Here is a 15210-nt window from a genome sequence, read left to right on the forward strand (position 1 = left end):
GCGGAGGACCCACTGCATCTGTGCCTCCACGTCAGTGTGCATGTAGGTCACCTGGAGCTCGTGTTGAACCCTACCTTCCCATCTGGTAGGCATGAGGTGAGCCTGAGACTTTGCATTTCCAACAAAGTACCCTGGTGATGCCTATGCTGGTGGCCTAGGGACCACACATGGAGTAGTGAGGGGTCAGTGATCTTTAAAGTACCTTCCAGTTTTAAAATTCCATTTGCAGAAGAGAAACTAGAATTTTAGTAATGGTACTTAAAAGACACCCACTCACCTTTGATGAGCCACATAAAGGCCTCTTCTGTCTCTTACAAAATTCCCTCTGAATGCTGATCAAATTTTGACCAACACAGAATCCCTCACTCTGTCCCCTCGGTTGCATCAACTCTTTTTTTTCCCTTCAGACTTTCAAGCTTTTTTCATGTTAGTGTCCTCTAAAATTGTTTTTCCTTTATAGCTACTCCCCTTGTTTATTCAGGCTTTGTATCGCATCTGCTCAGTCACTCCTTCCTACAGGCCCCAAATTGTGAGGACGGCTGTCAGAACGTGGGGAGCCCGGGTTTGGTCTTAGTCAGTGCAGCCTTAGATTGTGAAAGACAGACTAACAGGCATCTGCTCAGGAAAGATTCTTTCAGTAATGGCTTTTCAAATATATTCAGTAAGGAAGAGTAACAGTGCCCTCCTCCCATACCTGAGAGATAGTTAAAGATAAAAGAAGGGACTTCTTTACTATGGTGGGCAGTAAAGTGTTGAAATCCCATACCCAAGGGCCATGACTGTAGACCAGAGGTAGCAGGAACACCAGAGGAGTGAGCAGAAGCCAAGGGGTCAGAGAGGCTGGCCCGAGGCTAATGCCAGATGTGTGTGCCCTTTTCCAGAGTACGTAACAAGTAACGGGATAAATACCATTCCTGTATAACCTGTTCATGATGGGCAACAGATTCTGGCCTTCACACCTACTGTATCCTTAGCTAAGAAAAAAACAAACAAACTTGATTTGTGTCTTTTTCCTTTCCATTCTCCCTCAGAAGACCCCCATAGCTGACACATGGCTGCATTCAGGAGGAGGAGGAGGATGCTAAAGAGAAATAGGAAAGCCATAATCATGCTGGTTTTGAAGGGCTCATTATCACCATGTAGTAAATTTAAGAAGCAACCGTGCCAAGAGCAAAGCTGTGAAATATATCTAGATTTTTTTGAATAAACAAGCTACATGTTTGAAGATGTTGGGAAAACCAATGTGTTCACAGTTTGTGGTGTATAACATGGTTTTTTCTTTGCATGGTGAAGGTGAGGGGAAACTGGTATTTTAGCAATATTAATTTTTGCTGCCTAATTATATAGTAATATAATTTTACTGTTTTTGTCCTGATACATTATTCTCTGAGAGAATTACTGTACTGTTTGAGGAAGAATCAAAACAGCTCTAAAATATCTAAGGGAGAAAAAACTCTCCAACTAAACCTTCCCCACTCTTTCAGGCCATTAAACTCCTCAAATGGATTGGATTGCTTTTGCATTCGGTAGATAAAGAAGGTAAATAGTCCAGTTCAGCTGTGGTCAGGACCCTTCTCTCCTTAATGCCAGGGAAATGGGCTATTGTGGTTAATTGAATAGTCTCATTAACTGGGATTTACTATCCATTCTATATGTGAGGTATAACCAAAATGCAATAAAGAATAATCACCATTAACACTAAATTGAGCAAAATGTAATCTTTATTGATTGAAAAGTTAGCTCATATCTCTGGATTGCCTCATGGCCATTGTAAACACCGCTAATTGTAGTAACGCTGGGCATATGAAAGAGGTAGGGGATCAGGCTAGATCCGCTGCAATCATTGTGAGTTGCCTTTTTCAATAACTTGCTTAAACATGTTTGTTTACTTTTATTGAACTCTCTCATAGAAGATACAGGTTGAATGCACCCCAAACAATCTAGTTATTTTACCTGTAAAATCAATTGAATTCTTTGTAATCTGGTAATTCACAGGACATCTTGTCCAAGTCTCGTGTTAACTCCAAAGCTACAGCTAGTTTATTAAAAAGACCATATTTCACCAACTTTAGCTGCTTAAAAAATCTCATCAGCTGTCGTGCTACTTATATTTGAAGACATAGACTTTTCATTGGTCAGTTTTGTGGCATAACGTACTGACCTAAAATTGGTCGTAGCTCTTCTCGTGAGAACAAGTGTGACCCAGGGGAACTTAACTCACATGCTGTGATGTTAGGGCTCAATTTGTGTCATTTCTGTGTGAAATATGGGAGAAATGACACATTATAAATCCAAAGCTCTCCCTGAGAAGGCACTTAAAGTGGATTGCATTCTCACAAACCGGGTTTTCAATTAGAAAGATTTATGGAGGTGGCAGCATACTGTCAGCCAAGAGGGAGCTGTGACGACCCTGTGAATCCCAGCCTGGCCCAGGCTGTCCCAGAGATAGTGCGGAGGGCACCAAGAAGGGCCTGAGCCGCGCTTTCAGGTGTGTAGGCAGAGCCTGCCCGGTGCTCTGGCAGAATGTGTCTTCATAGAGGACATCACCGTATGTTCTTAATTTTTTCCAGATGTCTAGCTTTGAATTTATTTGTGTTTAGCTTATGGTAGATACTCTTTTTCTTTGACTTTAGCTATATTTTATATCCCAGGGTCTAAGACATCTTACATCATGAAAATTCTCTGTTATGTCATGTTAATTATTTTTGTTTAGAGCAGTGTAGAAGAGCTGGATGTCAGGCACAGCTGAATTTTTGAAGAGCTTGTTCATTTATTCACCTGTTCACTCCCCTGTATTTGTTTATGCATGCAGTGCTAGGGTCCAGGTTCTCCACAGTGGACAAAGAAGGCATGGAACCCACTTTCACGAAGCTTAGTTTACCTTTTTAGGAAAATTGATGCTAAAAGATAGTGCTTTTGGTCTCATCACCTCTTTTGCTACCAAAGAGGCTTTGTCCTTCCCCATGGGCTCTGGCAGGTCTCCAGACATTATTTCACAAGCTCGGGCAGCCTAGGCTGCTGGTGTTTCATTCTGTTGTATGGCCAGGTTCTTTCTGACTTTGGTGGTATCTTGTGAGCCTTTTCCCATTTGAGGTGCCTTGCAGGTTTGTTAAACCCAAAACATTGACCTTGATTTAATAGTTACCTTTTAATAGTTATTTTTAATTAACCAATTTTCTAATTGTTAAAAATGGTGATGTGCTAAATTGTAACGTTAAATTTCTAAAACTATATGCTATGATATCAGAACGGAAGTCAGGTGTTTATAGTTGTGATCTTACAATGAGGTCTGTCCTTAAAGTTGGGTGTAGGAGTATGTGGCAAAAGTGAAGTCTTGCAGCCAGTCTTGGAATTTGAGTAGGATTGTCACTGGTAAAGTATTTGAAAAGAATGGATTTGGGCAGAAGGGAGGGCAGGGGAGGGGGCTGTTTCTTAACCCTCAGTCCAACTGGGATCAAAAGGAGACATGGGTGAGCAGAGTAGGACAATCAGTGTGTATTAGAATGACAGTTCCTATTTATTAAGCATCTGCTGTGGGCCAAGTATGGTGCTTGACCTCACACAATTGTATCTAATCATCAGGACAACTCTATGAGGTTAGTGTTAGGCTCATTTTACAGATAAGGGCCCTGAGGCTTAGAGAAGTTAACAAATTAACCAAGGTCACGTGTTCCAGGTAAATTCCCCATGTGACCAGTAGGTTATAGAACCAGGATTTGATTCAGATGTGTCCTCCAGCACAGTCCTGAACATTAAAAATAATGTTTTCAAAAGGCAGTTTTTAGAAATACTTGGGTAACACTTGTCCATTGTAATGGTCCAAATAATACTATGTAAATGAAGTAAAATTATAGTCTCTTCCCTCTCTCTATAGTCATATTCCATAACCACAGTGGCCAATACGGTGTTCCTTTATTGCTTATGCAAACATGTACAAATATATAGGTGTATTATTTAAGGGATTGTGTTCTCACTCCAACTCTCCCCAGCCAGGCTTCAAGTTCGGTAGCTCAAATCCGTCTGGTTGAGGATGCTTGTTCTGTGCCAGTTGCCCTGGCTGATTTTGAAAGACACCTATGAAAGCAGATTCAAAAAACTCCCTTGGCAGCTTGTTCTGTTATTTAACTTTTGCTCTCAGAAACCTTTTTTCATTTCATTAACCTAGATAATTCTCCTGCAGTCTGAGTCATTTTGGTCTCGCTCTGCACATGGGGTCGATGGAGAGCAGCCGGTCACCCTATCAGGTGCAATTTCAACTGGGAGGATGTTGAACAACTGAATTTCTTTCACGTGCTTTTAAAAGTAGCTATCCAAGTCTAGAAGCAAATTCAGAATTAGACACATTGAAAGATTTTTTATTGTGACCTGTGCTTTTTAATTTTAAAATTTCATATCTTCTACAAAGGCATAAGCAGAATCCATTTTACATTAAAGTCAATTTCCTATTAGCATTTTTTTGTGTATAGCCACAGTTGATTTTCATCTCCTTAAAAACAAAACAACCTCCTGGCTGGCGTAGCTCAGTGGATTGAGCACGGGCTGGGAACCAAAGTGTCCCAGGTTGGATTCCCAGCCAGGGTACATTCCTGGGTTGCAGGCCATAACCCCCAGCAACCGCACATTGATGTCTGTGTCTGTCTGTCTGTCTCTCTCTCTCCCTCCCTTCCCTCTCTAAAAATAAATAAATAAAACCTTTAAAAAAAATAAACAACCCCAGAAACTGGTACTTCTAACGTAGCAATCCTTTTAACCAGAAAATACAAAAGAAACTGTATTCAATTTTGTGATCACAAAATATAGATTCCACCAGAGCTTGCCTATTATCAGGCCATGTTCTGAATACTTACATATGTGCTGTCATATAATCTTTAAACAAGTTCATTAGCCCCATATTTTTCAAATAAGAACACTGAGTCACAGGTTACCTGTCTGTCCTACTCACTCACCAGTGATTAAGCCCAGAGTGGTTTGGTTACAAGGTCGCCCTTAACCACTGTGCGTCACCAGACCGCGGATCATGTGACTTCAAGTCCAGTGTTCGTAACCCCCAGGGCACCCAAACCGCTGGCGAAGCCCAGAGTGGTTTGGTTACAAGGTCGCCCTTAACCACTGTGCGTCACCAGACCGCGGATCATGTGACTTCAAGTCCAGTGTTCGTAACCCCCAGGGCACCCAAACCGCTGGCGAGGGCAGCGGGAAGCCTGGCCCACTCCCTCACTAACCAGGCAACCCAGCCTGCCTGTGGACTGTGTGCCTGGGACAGATTCTAAAGGACAGATTAAAAGATTAAGCTTTAGAGGTTAGATTTGTTTGTTTGTGGTAAAGTAAATTTGTGAACTTTAAATATATTCTTAATTTAAAATGTATAGAATTATGAGGATCAAAAATAAATTTATCAAAATAAAAGATTGTTAAAGGATATTATTAATACATTGGCAAAACAAAATATAACATTTTAAAAATTAAAATATTTAGGGTAAACTGAACTATTACCACACAGAACAGTGAGGTAGGTGTGTTGTTGTTGTTGTTTTTCCTCTTTTGTTTTATTTTTCTGAAGTTAACCGAACTGCAAAATCTGAAGGGACAGTCCCTTTACGACTTCTCTCCTCCCGACACCAATTGAAAGTTTGAGGGGCTTCCTAAAACTGCTTTCATGTCCCCTGATTTTCCAGACAGAGTCACAGAACTCACTAAAAGTTTTTATACTCTTGGATTTGACCTTTACAGAGAAAAGATGCAAATAGGAACCAGCCCAGGCAAGAGAGCACCCAGCAGAGTGCTGACAGGGACCAACCACAGAGCTGCTGGCCGTCTTCCTGCCGTGGAGCCGCAGTGTCACCTGCTGTGGCTGTGCTGTGTGACAGGGTGCACAGAGGACTGCCAGACAGGGAGGCTCGCCCACGCTTTCTGTGTCCAGAGCTTTTACTGGGGCTCAATCACAAACTTCATGTATGTAACCTTTTGTCACCAGCCTCTCCTGGAGCTCAAGTTAATACCTTTCCTCTCCAGTTCCTCTGGAGATCAGCCTGATGTGGTGTGGCCCAAAGCCCCCATCGTAAATCACGTTCCTGGACTGTCAGTGGTCAAAGTCCCCAGGCAGACAAAGACACTCCTGTCAGGCAGGATTGTCCGAGGGCCTGGAGATCACACCCCAGAAGCCCAGGGCAAAGGCCAGAGCTGTCTTTGGGTCAGGTTAATCCTTCACTACACAGACATTCACAGTCTAAATAGTGTACTTCATCATCAGTAACACAGCATTGAATATTCTCTTTCTACCGGTTAAGTCAAACTGGTCAAAGGCTTTTGTGGGGCATTGGCACACACCCATGTATTTATTTAATTTGGCAAGTTTTTACTTTTTTAATATTCAGGTTTCCATTTGATATATTGATCATTCAGTGGAAGAACTGCTTTTCAGTAAGTTAGCCATTTGGAGAATTGGTTTGGAGGCAAATTGATCTTCACTGAATAACTTAGACAGTAGTTCTCAGTATCGAGTGAGTGCCAGAGTCACCTGGAGAGCCCATTGCAACACCGGCTGCTGGCCCACCCTGAGTTTCTGTCGGTCTGGGGCCCCAGCACCAAGAATCTACAATGACTTCCTGGGCTATATACCGATGTTGCCAGCCCAGGAGCCACACTCTGAGAACCACTGAAACAGAGTGTGTGACATATGGCAGGAGAGAGGGATGAGATATGTCACTGATGTGGGGCAGAATAAAAGAAGAAAAGTTGGGAGACAAGGGTGCTACTGTCCATGCCCTGTTGGCAGAACATTTGGGAGTGCCACACATTTCACAATAGCAGGGAGAGCCGAGGATGGAGAGAATGAGTTCAGTGAGTCTAAACACAGTCGCCCAAGCACAGCTGTGGGATTACATGGGACTCTGCATGTGAGGTGTGCAGTGCTGATGGCGTGTTACTGTACCTGGTGAGGCAGCAAAGTGATTTGCAGTGGCTTGTGTGAGTGAAGCTCTGTCAAAGCATTTCAAAATCCTGAATCCATATTTAACTTGTAAAACTTCTTTCCTAGTCTCTTTAGGACTTTGTCTTGTTCCCTCGCTTCTGAAGTCCCATAACTCTGCCTTCTCCTTTCTTTCCCTCCTCAGGCAATGTTCAGTCTTTGTATGGTGGAAAGTGGCGCCGATGAGGTGAACTTACATGGCGTCACCAGCCTTGGCTTAAAGCAGGCTCTGGAGTTTGCATACACAGGACAGGTATGGTACAAACTGTCAGCTAAGGGGCTGAACATTTTAACTATATCTAATCAGAAGAGATTCCCCTTAAAGTGTGAAATTTAGTTATTTTTCTTGTTATTCAGTTAGATGTTTTAAAAATTTTACATCTTTAATGTTATAACTGAACTATGGAAATGTAAGCAAAGCAGTATGATTTTAGGTATGACCCAAGGAACATGGTATTTTAATCTTAGCTCAGTGGCTTGCTGCTGTAATTTTAAAATATCCTAAAGAAGTATTAAATGGGAGTTTGCAAGAAAACTTGAGCTCTCATTGTTGTCACTGAATCTCAGTGACTTGGTCATGGTTTTATGGGCTTAAAAGCAAGACCAAAAAAACACCTAAAACAAAAACAAAAATAAACTAAGCAAACAACTGGAACAGGAACAGAACCACAGAAATGGAGATCACATGGAGGGTTAGCAACAGGGGAGGAGGAGGGCGAGAGAGGAGGAAAAGGTACAGAGAATAAGTAGCATAGATGGTAGGTAGAAAATAGACAGGGGGAGGGCAAGAATAGTATGGGAAATGTAGAAGCTAAAGAACTTATGACACATGGACATGAACTAAAGTGGGGGAATGTGGGTGGGAGAGGGTGTGCAGGGTAGAGGGGAGTGAAGGGGGAAAATGGGACAACTGTAATAGCATAATCAATAAAATATATTTTAAAAGAATGTAAAGCCCCAAAGGCTAGGTCTAGCATCTTGGCACCCTGTCCTCTACACATATCTCAAAGTGAGGGTGTTAAGTAATAGATTAGAATGTGGTAGTTAGAATGCTAAAACTGCCCATTATTAAAACTGTAGGACTTACAAACCTCTCCAGAGAACATCGATCTCTCTCTCTCACTTTAATGAAAGAGCAATAATGACAACTAATGGAATGCAGGAGGCACACATTGTATAGTTATCAGAGCAAATCAAAGCAAAGCTGCATAAAGACAATATAAATTCAGATCTGAAGCTTTGTGGTTCTTAACTAGTTTTATGTTAGTGAAACAAATACTTGTGTGTGTTAGGACACACAAAACTTTCCTTTATAAATTATTTTTAATTGAGATGTAATTAGCATATCACATTGTACTAGATTTAGGTATACAACATAATGATTTGATATATGTAAATATTATGAAGTGACTATTACAATAAGTTTAGTTAACATCCATCACCACACAGTTATAATTTTTTTCTTATGATGAGGACTTTTAATTTTGCTATGCTAGATCTTTTAAGTGCATGATGTGGTGTTGTTAACTGCAGTCTCCATGCTGTCCGTTACGTCCCCAGGACTTACTCATGTTATAACTGGAAGTGTGTACCTTTGGTCCACTTCACCTGTTTTGCTCCCCTTCCTCCATTTCTATTTCAGAACTATGCAACTAAATCAACACAGATGTAGACTGGATATTTATCCTCTTTCATAAAGTTTTGTTCTTCAATTCCAACTATGTTCAGTGTTCCTGTATGCCAAACTCAGGGCCTCTTCTTTTGACAGGTCCACATCCTGCTGAGGGGAGAGTTGTATGCAGAATCACATATCCTCACTGTGGTGGGAGGATGCAGAATTGCATATCCTCACCATGATGGGAGGATGCAGAATTGCATATCCACACTGCGATGGGAGGTACAACAGTAACAGAATCCAAGATGCAGGGTGGGCAAAAGGGAGGGTGTGGTCCATGAGGCCTGCCAGTGCCAACCATCCCATAGAAGGCGGTATTTGCTGAAGAAAAATGGGAGTTCACTCTCCTACTAAATTTCCTTCTTTGGAGGCTTATTAAGTGTATGATATTGTTCATCTCCTTTTCTAGAACTAGTAGAGTTTGAAAAATGTTTCATAGACTAGTTGAGGCAACTCTGGCAGCTAAAATGAAAATAGCAGGTAGAAAAGGGAAAAAACCAAACATCCATCAAGTAGGAAGTGCAAAGGAGAGTAGAAAGAAGATGTAACAGGTTTAGCGTTAGCCCAGCCTGACTTCATGCCTCAGGGAATGAGGGAGCAGTTACTGTTCACAGAGTTGCCGAAACATGTTCCTAGTGAAGGGAGTAAATAATGTGTTTTATGCTTTTTGGTGTACAGATGTAGAGAAAGACACCAACTCTAAACTGTGTCTTGTCTATCTTTCTCTCTTCACACCTGAATCAGTCACACCTGCACTTGCCCATCTCTAAAGCACGATCAATCACCCATAGCTCACACCTCACTAGTGTGTAAATGGGGATAGAATGGCAAATATTGTTTTTTTGATAAAGCCACCCAAGAAACTGGTTTCTGCACTGAGCTTCATTAACAGTGTTTTAAGCTCAGAGGCTACAGGCTACAGAGCATGTTCCATAATTAGTAAAGAAAAGGGCACAGGAGTTGCTGTGAAGGCCACTCAGGCACACGTTAGTGGCCGCCTCACTGTTTACCTTGATTGCTTTGTGGCTTCTTTCACAACATATGTAAGTTTAGCCTGCAGCACAAAGGTCTGTGAAATGTGAACTGAAAATAGCATAAGGGGAGCTGACTTTCTGAAAGGTGAGAAAACTGCCTGGGAAGAGGGAGGAAGTTTGCATAGGGCAGCCATATCCCATTGCCCAGGAGTCCTGTGCTCATATTCTACTCTTAGGAGGAGAAAGAAGGCCAAATGAGAAAAAATATATTTAGGTATCTGGTACAAGTGCTTAAAAAAATAGAAAGGCAAGTCCTAGGACCAGCCCAGGGTTTGCATTTATTCTGCCCAGGGACTTGTTCTTGACATGTGCTTCCATGGAAGGGAGATGAGCCTGCCACGCTCAGGGATAACGCAGCCTTCCAGCTGTGTGCTGAGGGGACAGCAGGGCTGACCTTTCACAGAGCACCTTCTGCCAGAGCTGGGGGACTGCCCTGAGCGCTTTGTGTGCTGCTCGACCTAATCTTCTTGACAGCTCTGAGGACAGCAGTGGTTCCACCGTAAAGATAACAAGCCAGGAGGGTGCAGTGGATGACTAAGATCATGTGCCCCTTGTCTGTTGGCCCTCAGAGTCAAACTCAGTCCTCTGAATTCAAAGCCAATGCCTTCTTAGTGTCCTACATCATTAAGAAGATGTTAAGCCAGACTGGGCTGTACTGTGGTGAAGGAGCGGGGGAAGTGTTTGGACATGGAGAGTGGACTCTTCTGAGGGTTCTCTCACCCGGGGGCCTTTCCAACTCTCAGCCCACAGGGTTCCGATTGCTGCCCCTGTACTCGACGTCCGATGAGTCTTTGCTGCGGTTTGGGAGTTCATATAGTGTGTCTTGGACAATACCTATAGCGGTTTCGTTTCTTAAATGCCGAAATGACTTTATGTTAATCTGTTTTTCCTTTGAGACGTGGACACAGATGATAGCAGAAACTGACATTGTAGTATACTTAGGAAATGCAAAAAGCTGCTTTCTCTTCCTATGACATTGAAATTAATATTAAGCGAAGCATTTGCAATATGCAAGTGTGAATAAATTCATAGTTTTTCAGTTTCTGAATTGTTATTTACCATTGTGAACATTATATATTAGACTTAAAAACTTGGGATAACATTGAATTTACCTACCTGTAGCTATTTCTGCTGTCAGCTGATTATACCTTTATTCAGTTGTAGTAATCACAGTATCAGATGTAAGTATTTTAAGTCTGGAAATTATTGCTGTCTTGGGAGAGAAATTGGAAGTATAGAGTGGGTGTGATGAGTGAATGTCGTCGGTGTAACAAGATGTGTGCGTGTTCCTCCTATACACTGCTCTAAAGCCTAGCTTTCTTAAAATTGGTCACAGATTTCATCCAGGAAGTTTTAAAGAAAAAGCAGACTTCCTCTAATGCTAATACAAGCTCTAAAAATGCATGCACTTTTTTTTTTAAACCAAGGAGCTTACACAGGACTGAACAAGCACGTGCTCTAATCCTTCACACTGACTAGAGACGTGCCCTTGCTGTGGGCACACCCTGCTGGGGACACAGCTTGAGCAGAGCCCAGGATGCGCCGCAGCCCCATGGTGTCCTTGCACGGACAAACAGAGCAGAACCAGCCATGGAGGGTGGAGGAGCCAGGCTGCATTGCAGGCTCTGATCTAGGCTGTCCCTGGGAGTCAGGTCAAAAGCAAATGGTGTGATGTAAACTGTCGCTGGGAGATCTGCCTGAGGGAGAAAGGTGAACTTTAAACCACCCACAAGCTCTCACTCTGATGGGCAATAGGACTCTGTCACTGTGTCCCTGTCAATCTCCTCACTTTCCAACTGTGGCCAAGAATTAATTTGTGTTTGAGACCAGTCCGTGAGGAAGGAGGTGGCAGAAGGGATTCTGATGGAGGTGTTGCCTGAGAGGAGAAATCCCAGTCCAAACCAGATGAGAGGTCAGCCACCCAGGAGCAAGCAGGTGTTGCTAAGAAAGCCCGGCCAGACTGCGAGGAGCAGTCATACCGAGATGCTTTTCTCAGAACAGTGCTGCTCTGAACGTGGAAGGACTTCCAGCCCCCAGGGTCTTGGAACAAAGCTCTAGGGGTTTGAGTTACTGGACTGAACTTGGAAGCCAGTAGGACTGAGAACCACAATGAAGCTCACTGTTTCGCACTCTGGCTATGCTGGTGGCAAGAAGGATAAACTATATGCCAAGCACTGTGCTGAATACCTTCTATATGAAACCTAGTTAGCTTCCTCTTGTTCCGGAGAAGTGTCCTCCGGTTCTGTCCCTTATAGCCTGTGAGAGATTCCCAAAACCCAGTCAAGAGAGAAACTGTGTGCCAAATGGTAATGACATCTGTAGTCCTCTTTAAAATTGCCCACATCCAGGGGCTGCTGCCTTTGTCAGCCATGGCCAACTGTGTCCTCTATGGCATCTGAAGAAAAATGATTGTTTGGTATCTCTGTTCACCTGCTTCTCTTTTCATTATCTGAGTACTCCAGCCCCTGGCATTTCCATGTCATGGCAGAACCAACTCTGTGGGGACCCCAATCCTAATGATCTTTCCCTGATCCAGAGAGTACTTTAGGGCCACTTTGCCAGGGACACTGTGTAACCATTACTATTACTGTCTTGAAGCCTTTGGAAATCTAAACAAGTATGATACTCCACTAAGTGAAAACAACTTTTGTTTTCCAGCTATATTGTGGTCATGTAAAAATACTCATGAAATCCAAAACTAAAGGAATCTATCCCTAAATTTTCATGGTCTTTCATAGTAAGTTGTCTTCCTGATTCTCATTTGATTCCCTGATATGTTCACATGGTATTTTTTTATCTCTCCCTGATAAGGCAGAGACTGTAACATTACATCTTGATGATCATTGAAACTGCATTCTCCAGAGCAGAAATGCTTTTCTCTGGAGACCTGAGCATCAAGCTGAGTGACAGGAATCTTAATTAGAACTGCCTTCCCGTGGACCATCCCTTCAGGGATGGATGTGTCACTTTGCATGGAAAAAGTCCCTATCAGATTGACTTAAAAACATAACCTGCTTGAAATGGTTGACATGGAACATATCTGGGAGGAATTTTTCTTAAATGCTTTCCTTGGGAGCAGTGTTAGGAGTCTGTGAATACGGTTAGCTGCCAAGGCCTTTCTTCACCAGGCAGAACCGCAGAAGCCTGGCAAAAGGCCCTGGGGCACCTGCTCTGTGCCCCAGGCTCCAGAGGGAATGGTTTAAAATCTACATTTGAAGGAAAAATATTGAGAATTGTGCAGAAAGTGCTCATTTCCTCCTCACCTTAATTCTCATCAGAGATGTGCCAGAACCTGTAGCTGGACTGTTGCCGCAGAAAGCTTGAGAAGAGTGAAGTGAAGGGAAGAAGTGTGAATTCCATCAGTGACTTTTTGCTTTCTTAGATCCTTTGAAACTCCCCATTGTTTGCCTTTAGAGAGATTTTCTTTTTTCAGTGGATTTTTTGAAACAAACAAGCAAGCAGATGTGCATGCTTACTGTTTGGGGGTGAAGATGTTACACATTCCCATGTGTAGTTTCATAGCACGTGTTGGCCGACTTGACAGGCAAGAACCTTATGCCACATGGAATTTTCATGGCTCCCAAGATGTCAGGTGTAATGAGCCTGTGGCATGGCTTGGTGGTCAGAAGTGGAAAGGACAGATTGGGGACCTAGTTGTTTATTGTGAAAAAATGAGAAGTGAGATTTTAGAAGCCCATGTGCAGACTCACCCCTCAGAAGCCCGCTTTTCTCCAAGGAGAACCCAATACCAACATCACTGGTCCCAAAGCCTGTGGTTCCTCATGGAGAACAGTTGATCCAGACAAAGTGAAAGCACGTGGGAGGGCTCCTACCCTTAGAGCAGGAGCTGTTCTGAATGACCATCTCTACGCCCTGCCGACCGGTGCCCCCTTGTTAAATCTGTGGTGCTGTGTGGTTGCAGCATACCCAGGGTGTAGTTCACACTGCAGGAATTGAGAAAGCTATTTGCTGAGCCACTGTTGGACAAGAACTTTTTAAACCTTCCTTAGAATAGAATTCTTGAGCCCTCTGCTGGAAGCATTTAGTATTTGTATGAAGTAGTAGTGTATGGGAGTTTTACAGTTCTAATTAAAAGATTTTTAAAAGCAAACCAACTTATAGGAAAAACATATGGTTTTTGTGGTCAGTTTCAAGATAAAAAAACATAACTGGCCAAACAATTTTTGAGATTTATATTTCAAATAGATATTTACTTGAGTAAAATAATGATGTAAACATTCAAATGAATGACTAATTCCAATGCACTGAATGCCCTAATTTGTGAATGTTTTATTTCCATTGGGTATTTCACAAAAACCATCCATTTATAGTTTACTCTCAATCTGAGATCAATTAATTCATCAAGTACTTAATGAGCACCTGCTATGAAGTTAGGGGTGTATTGATGAAAAAAATGCAAAGGGAATGTTTTCTTAGTGAATGGACTTACGAGACCAACACAACATTGCCTTTATTGGAAATGGATTACCAGGGGCCTGCATTGTTTGTGTACAAAGCATAATGAAGTACCTAAGGATGTTCAATGCTCCAGAATTACACTAGTTCAGGTAAGAGATCAAACCTTAGTACTTCGTAGAGTACCACAGGAAAAAGAGAAGGTTACTTTGCATTGTACCTTGCAGGGAACAAAAATAGCCATTTGATATACAGTAATGGAATAGACATCGTTCCTGAAAAACTGATCATAGCCATGCATCCTTACGCTAGCACGTGTTTGTCAGGGTGGGAACCCTTTGGCACAGCCCGAAGAGCATAGCAGTGGTTTTAGGGAGAAACAAGCTTGTTTCTAGCCTGTGGAGACTTTGGAAAAGGATTGGTTGACTCCCACGGTAAGTATCTGCTCTGCTGATCATTTCTGAAAAAGTAACTATTTTCACTGCAAATTCATTTTTCTAATCTCAGATGGACACCCTTTTTTTCCAGGCAATGTTAATTTATTTTCCTAGTAAATTTGCTTTCCTCCTCTCCCTGGTAAATGTCTCATTTCTTCTCCTCTCTTCTCAAACCCTACTCTCCACCTGTTACCCTACCTCCAGTACACATTCCACAAGTACAACTCACCTTCCATTGAGAAAACAGATGTAGACAGGAAGACCAGCTTTCACCATGGAGTCCCCAAACTGCCCTGTTTCTGTGCACTTTCTTCTATTCTCATCTTTTACGGTGGAAAAGTTAAGCTCCAGATCCCACTCCCTCTTACCTGTCAGTGCTCAGTCCTGTGATCCTTGGTTCTCCCTCTTCTGTCATCAGTTTTTCCTTGTCTACCAAAACATTCCTACCGGCACATAAACATGCTCTAGTGCTTATCTTCCTGACTCCCTTTCTTGTTCTTTTATCCTCCATCAGCTGCCATTTCTTTCTCTGCTTCCCTTCACAGCAGCTTTTAGGAAAAGAGTTATATATATATATATATATATATATATATATATATAGGCTTCCATCTTCAGCATTCCAGTGAAACTAGTTTTTGCCTGTCACAGATGCTGCTAAAGCAGTTAACTAGTGTCATTGTG

General features: G+C 42.4%; 1 protein-coding gene across 3 annotated transcripts in view; it reads left to right on the plus strand.

Moving 5' to 3' along the window:
- KLHL32 (kelch like family member 32) overlaps positions 1–15210 on the plus strand; it is a 188993-nt gene that overhangs the window by 70687 nt on the left and 103096 nt on the right. For all 3 annotated transcript variants that reach the window (XR_004902836.1, XM_028509523.2, XM_036024502.1), the window contains exon 4: positions 7113–7220. Coding sequence is in view for 2 of the 3 variants with exons in the window: in XM_028509523.2 (XP_028365324.1) it covers positions 7113–7220 (108 nt within the window). In the remaining variant the exon portion in view is untranslated. The remainder of the gene's footprint in view (positions 1–7112; positions 7221–15210) is intronic.

Source organism: Phyllostomus discolor, chromosome 4 (assembly GCF_004126475.2).
Source record: "Phyllostomus discolor isolate MPI-MPIP mPhyDis1 chromosome 4, mPhyDis1.pri.v3, whole genome shotgun sequence".
In the NCBI taxonomy this organism is placed as follows: domain Eukaryota; kingdom Metazoa; phylum Chordata; class Mammalia; order Chiroptera; family Phyllostomidae; genus Phyllostomus; species Phyllostomus discolor.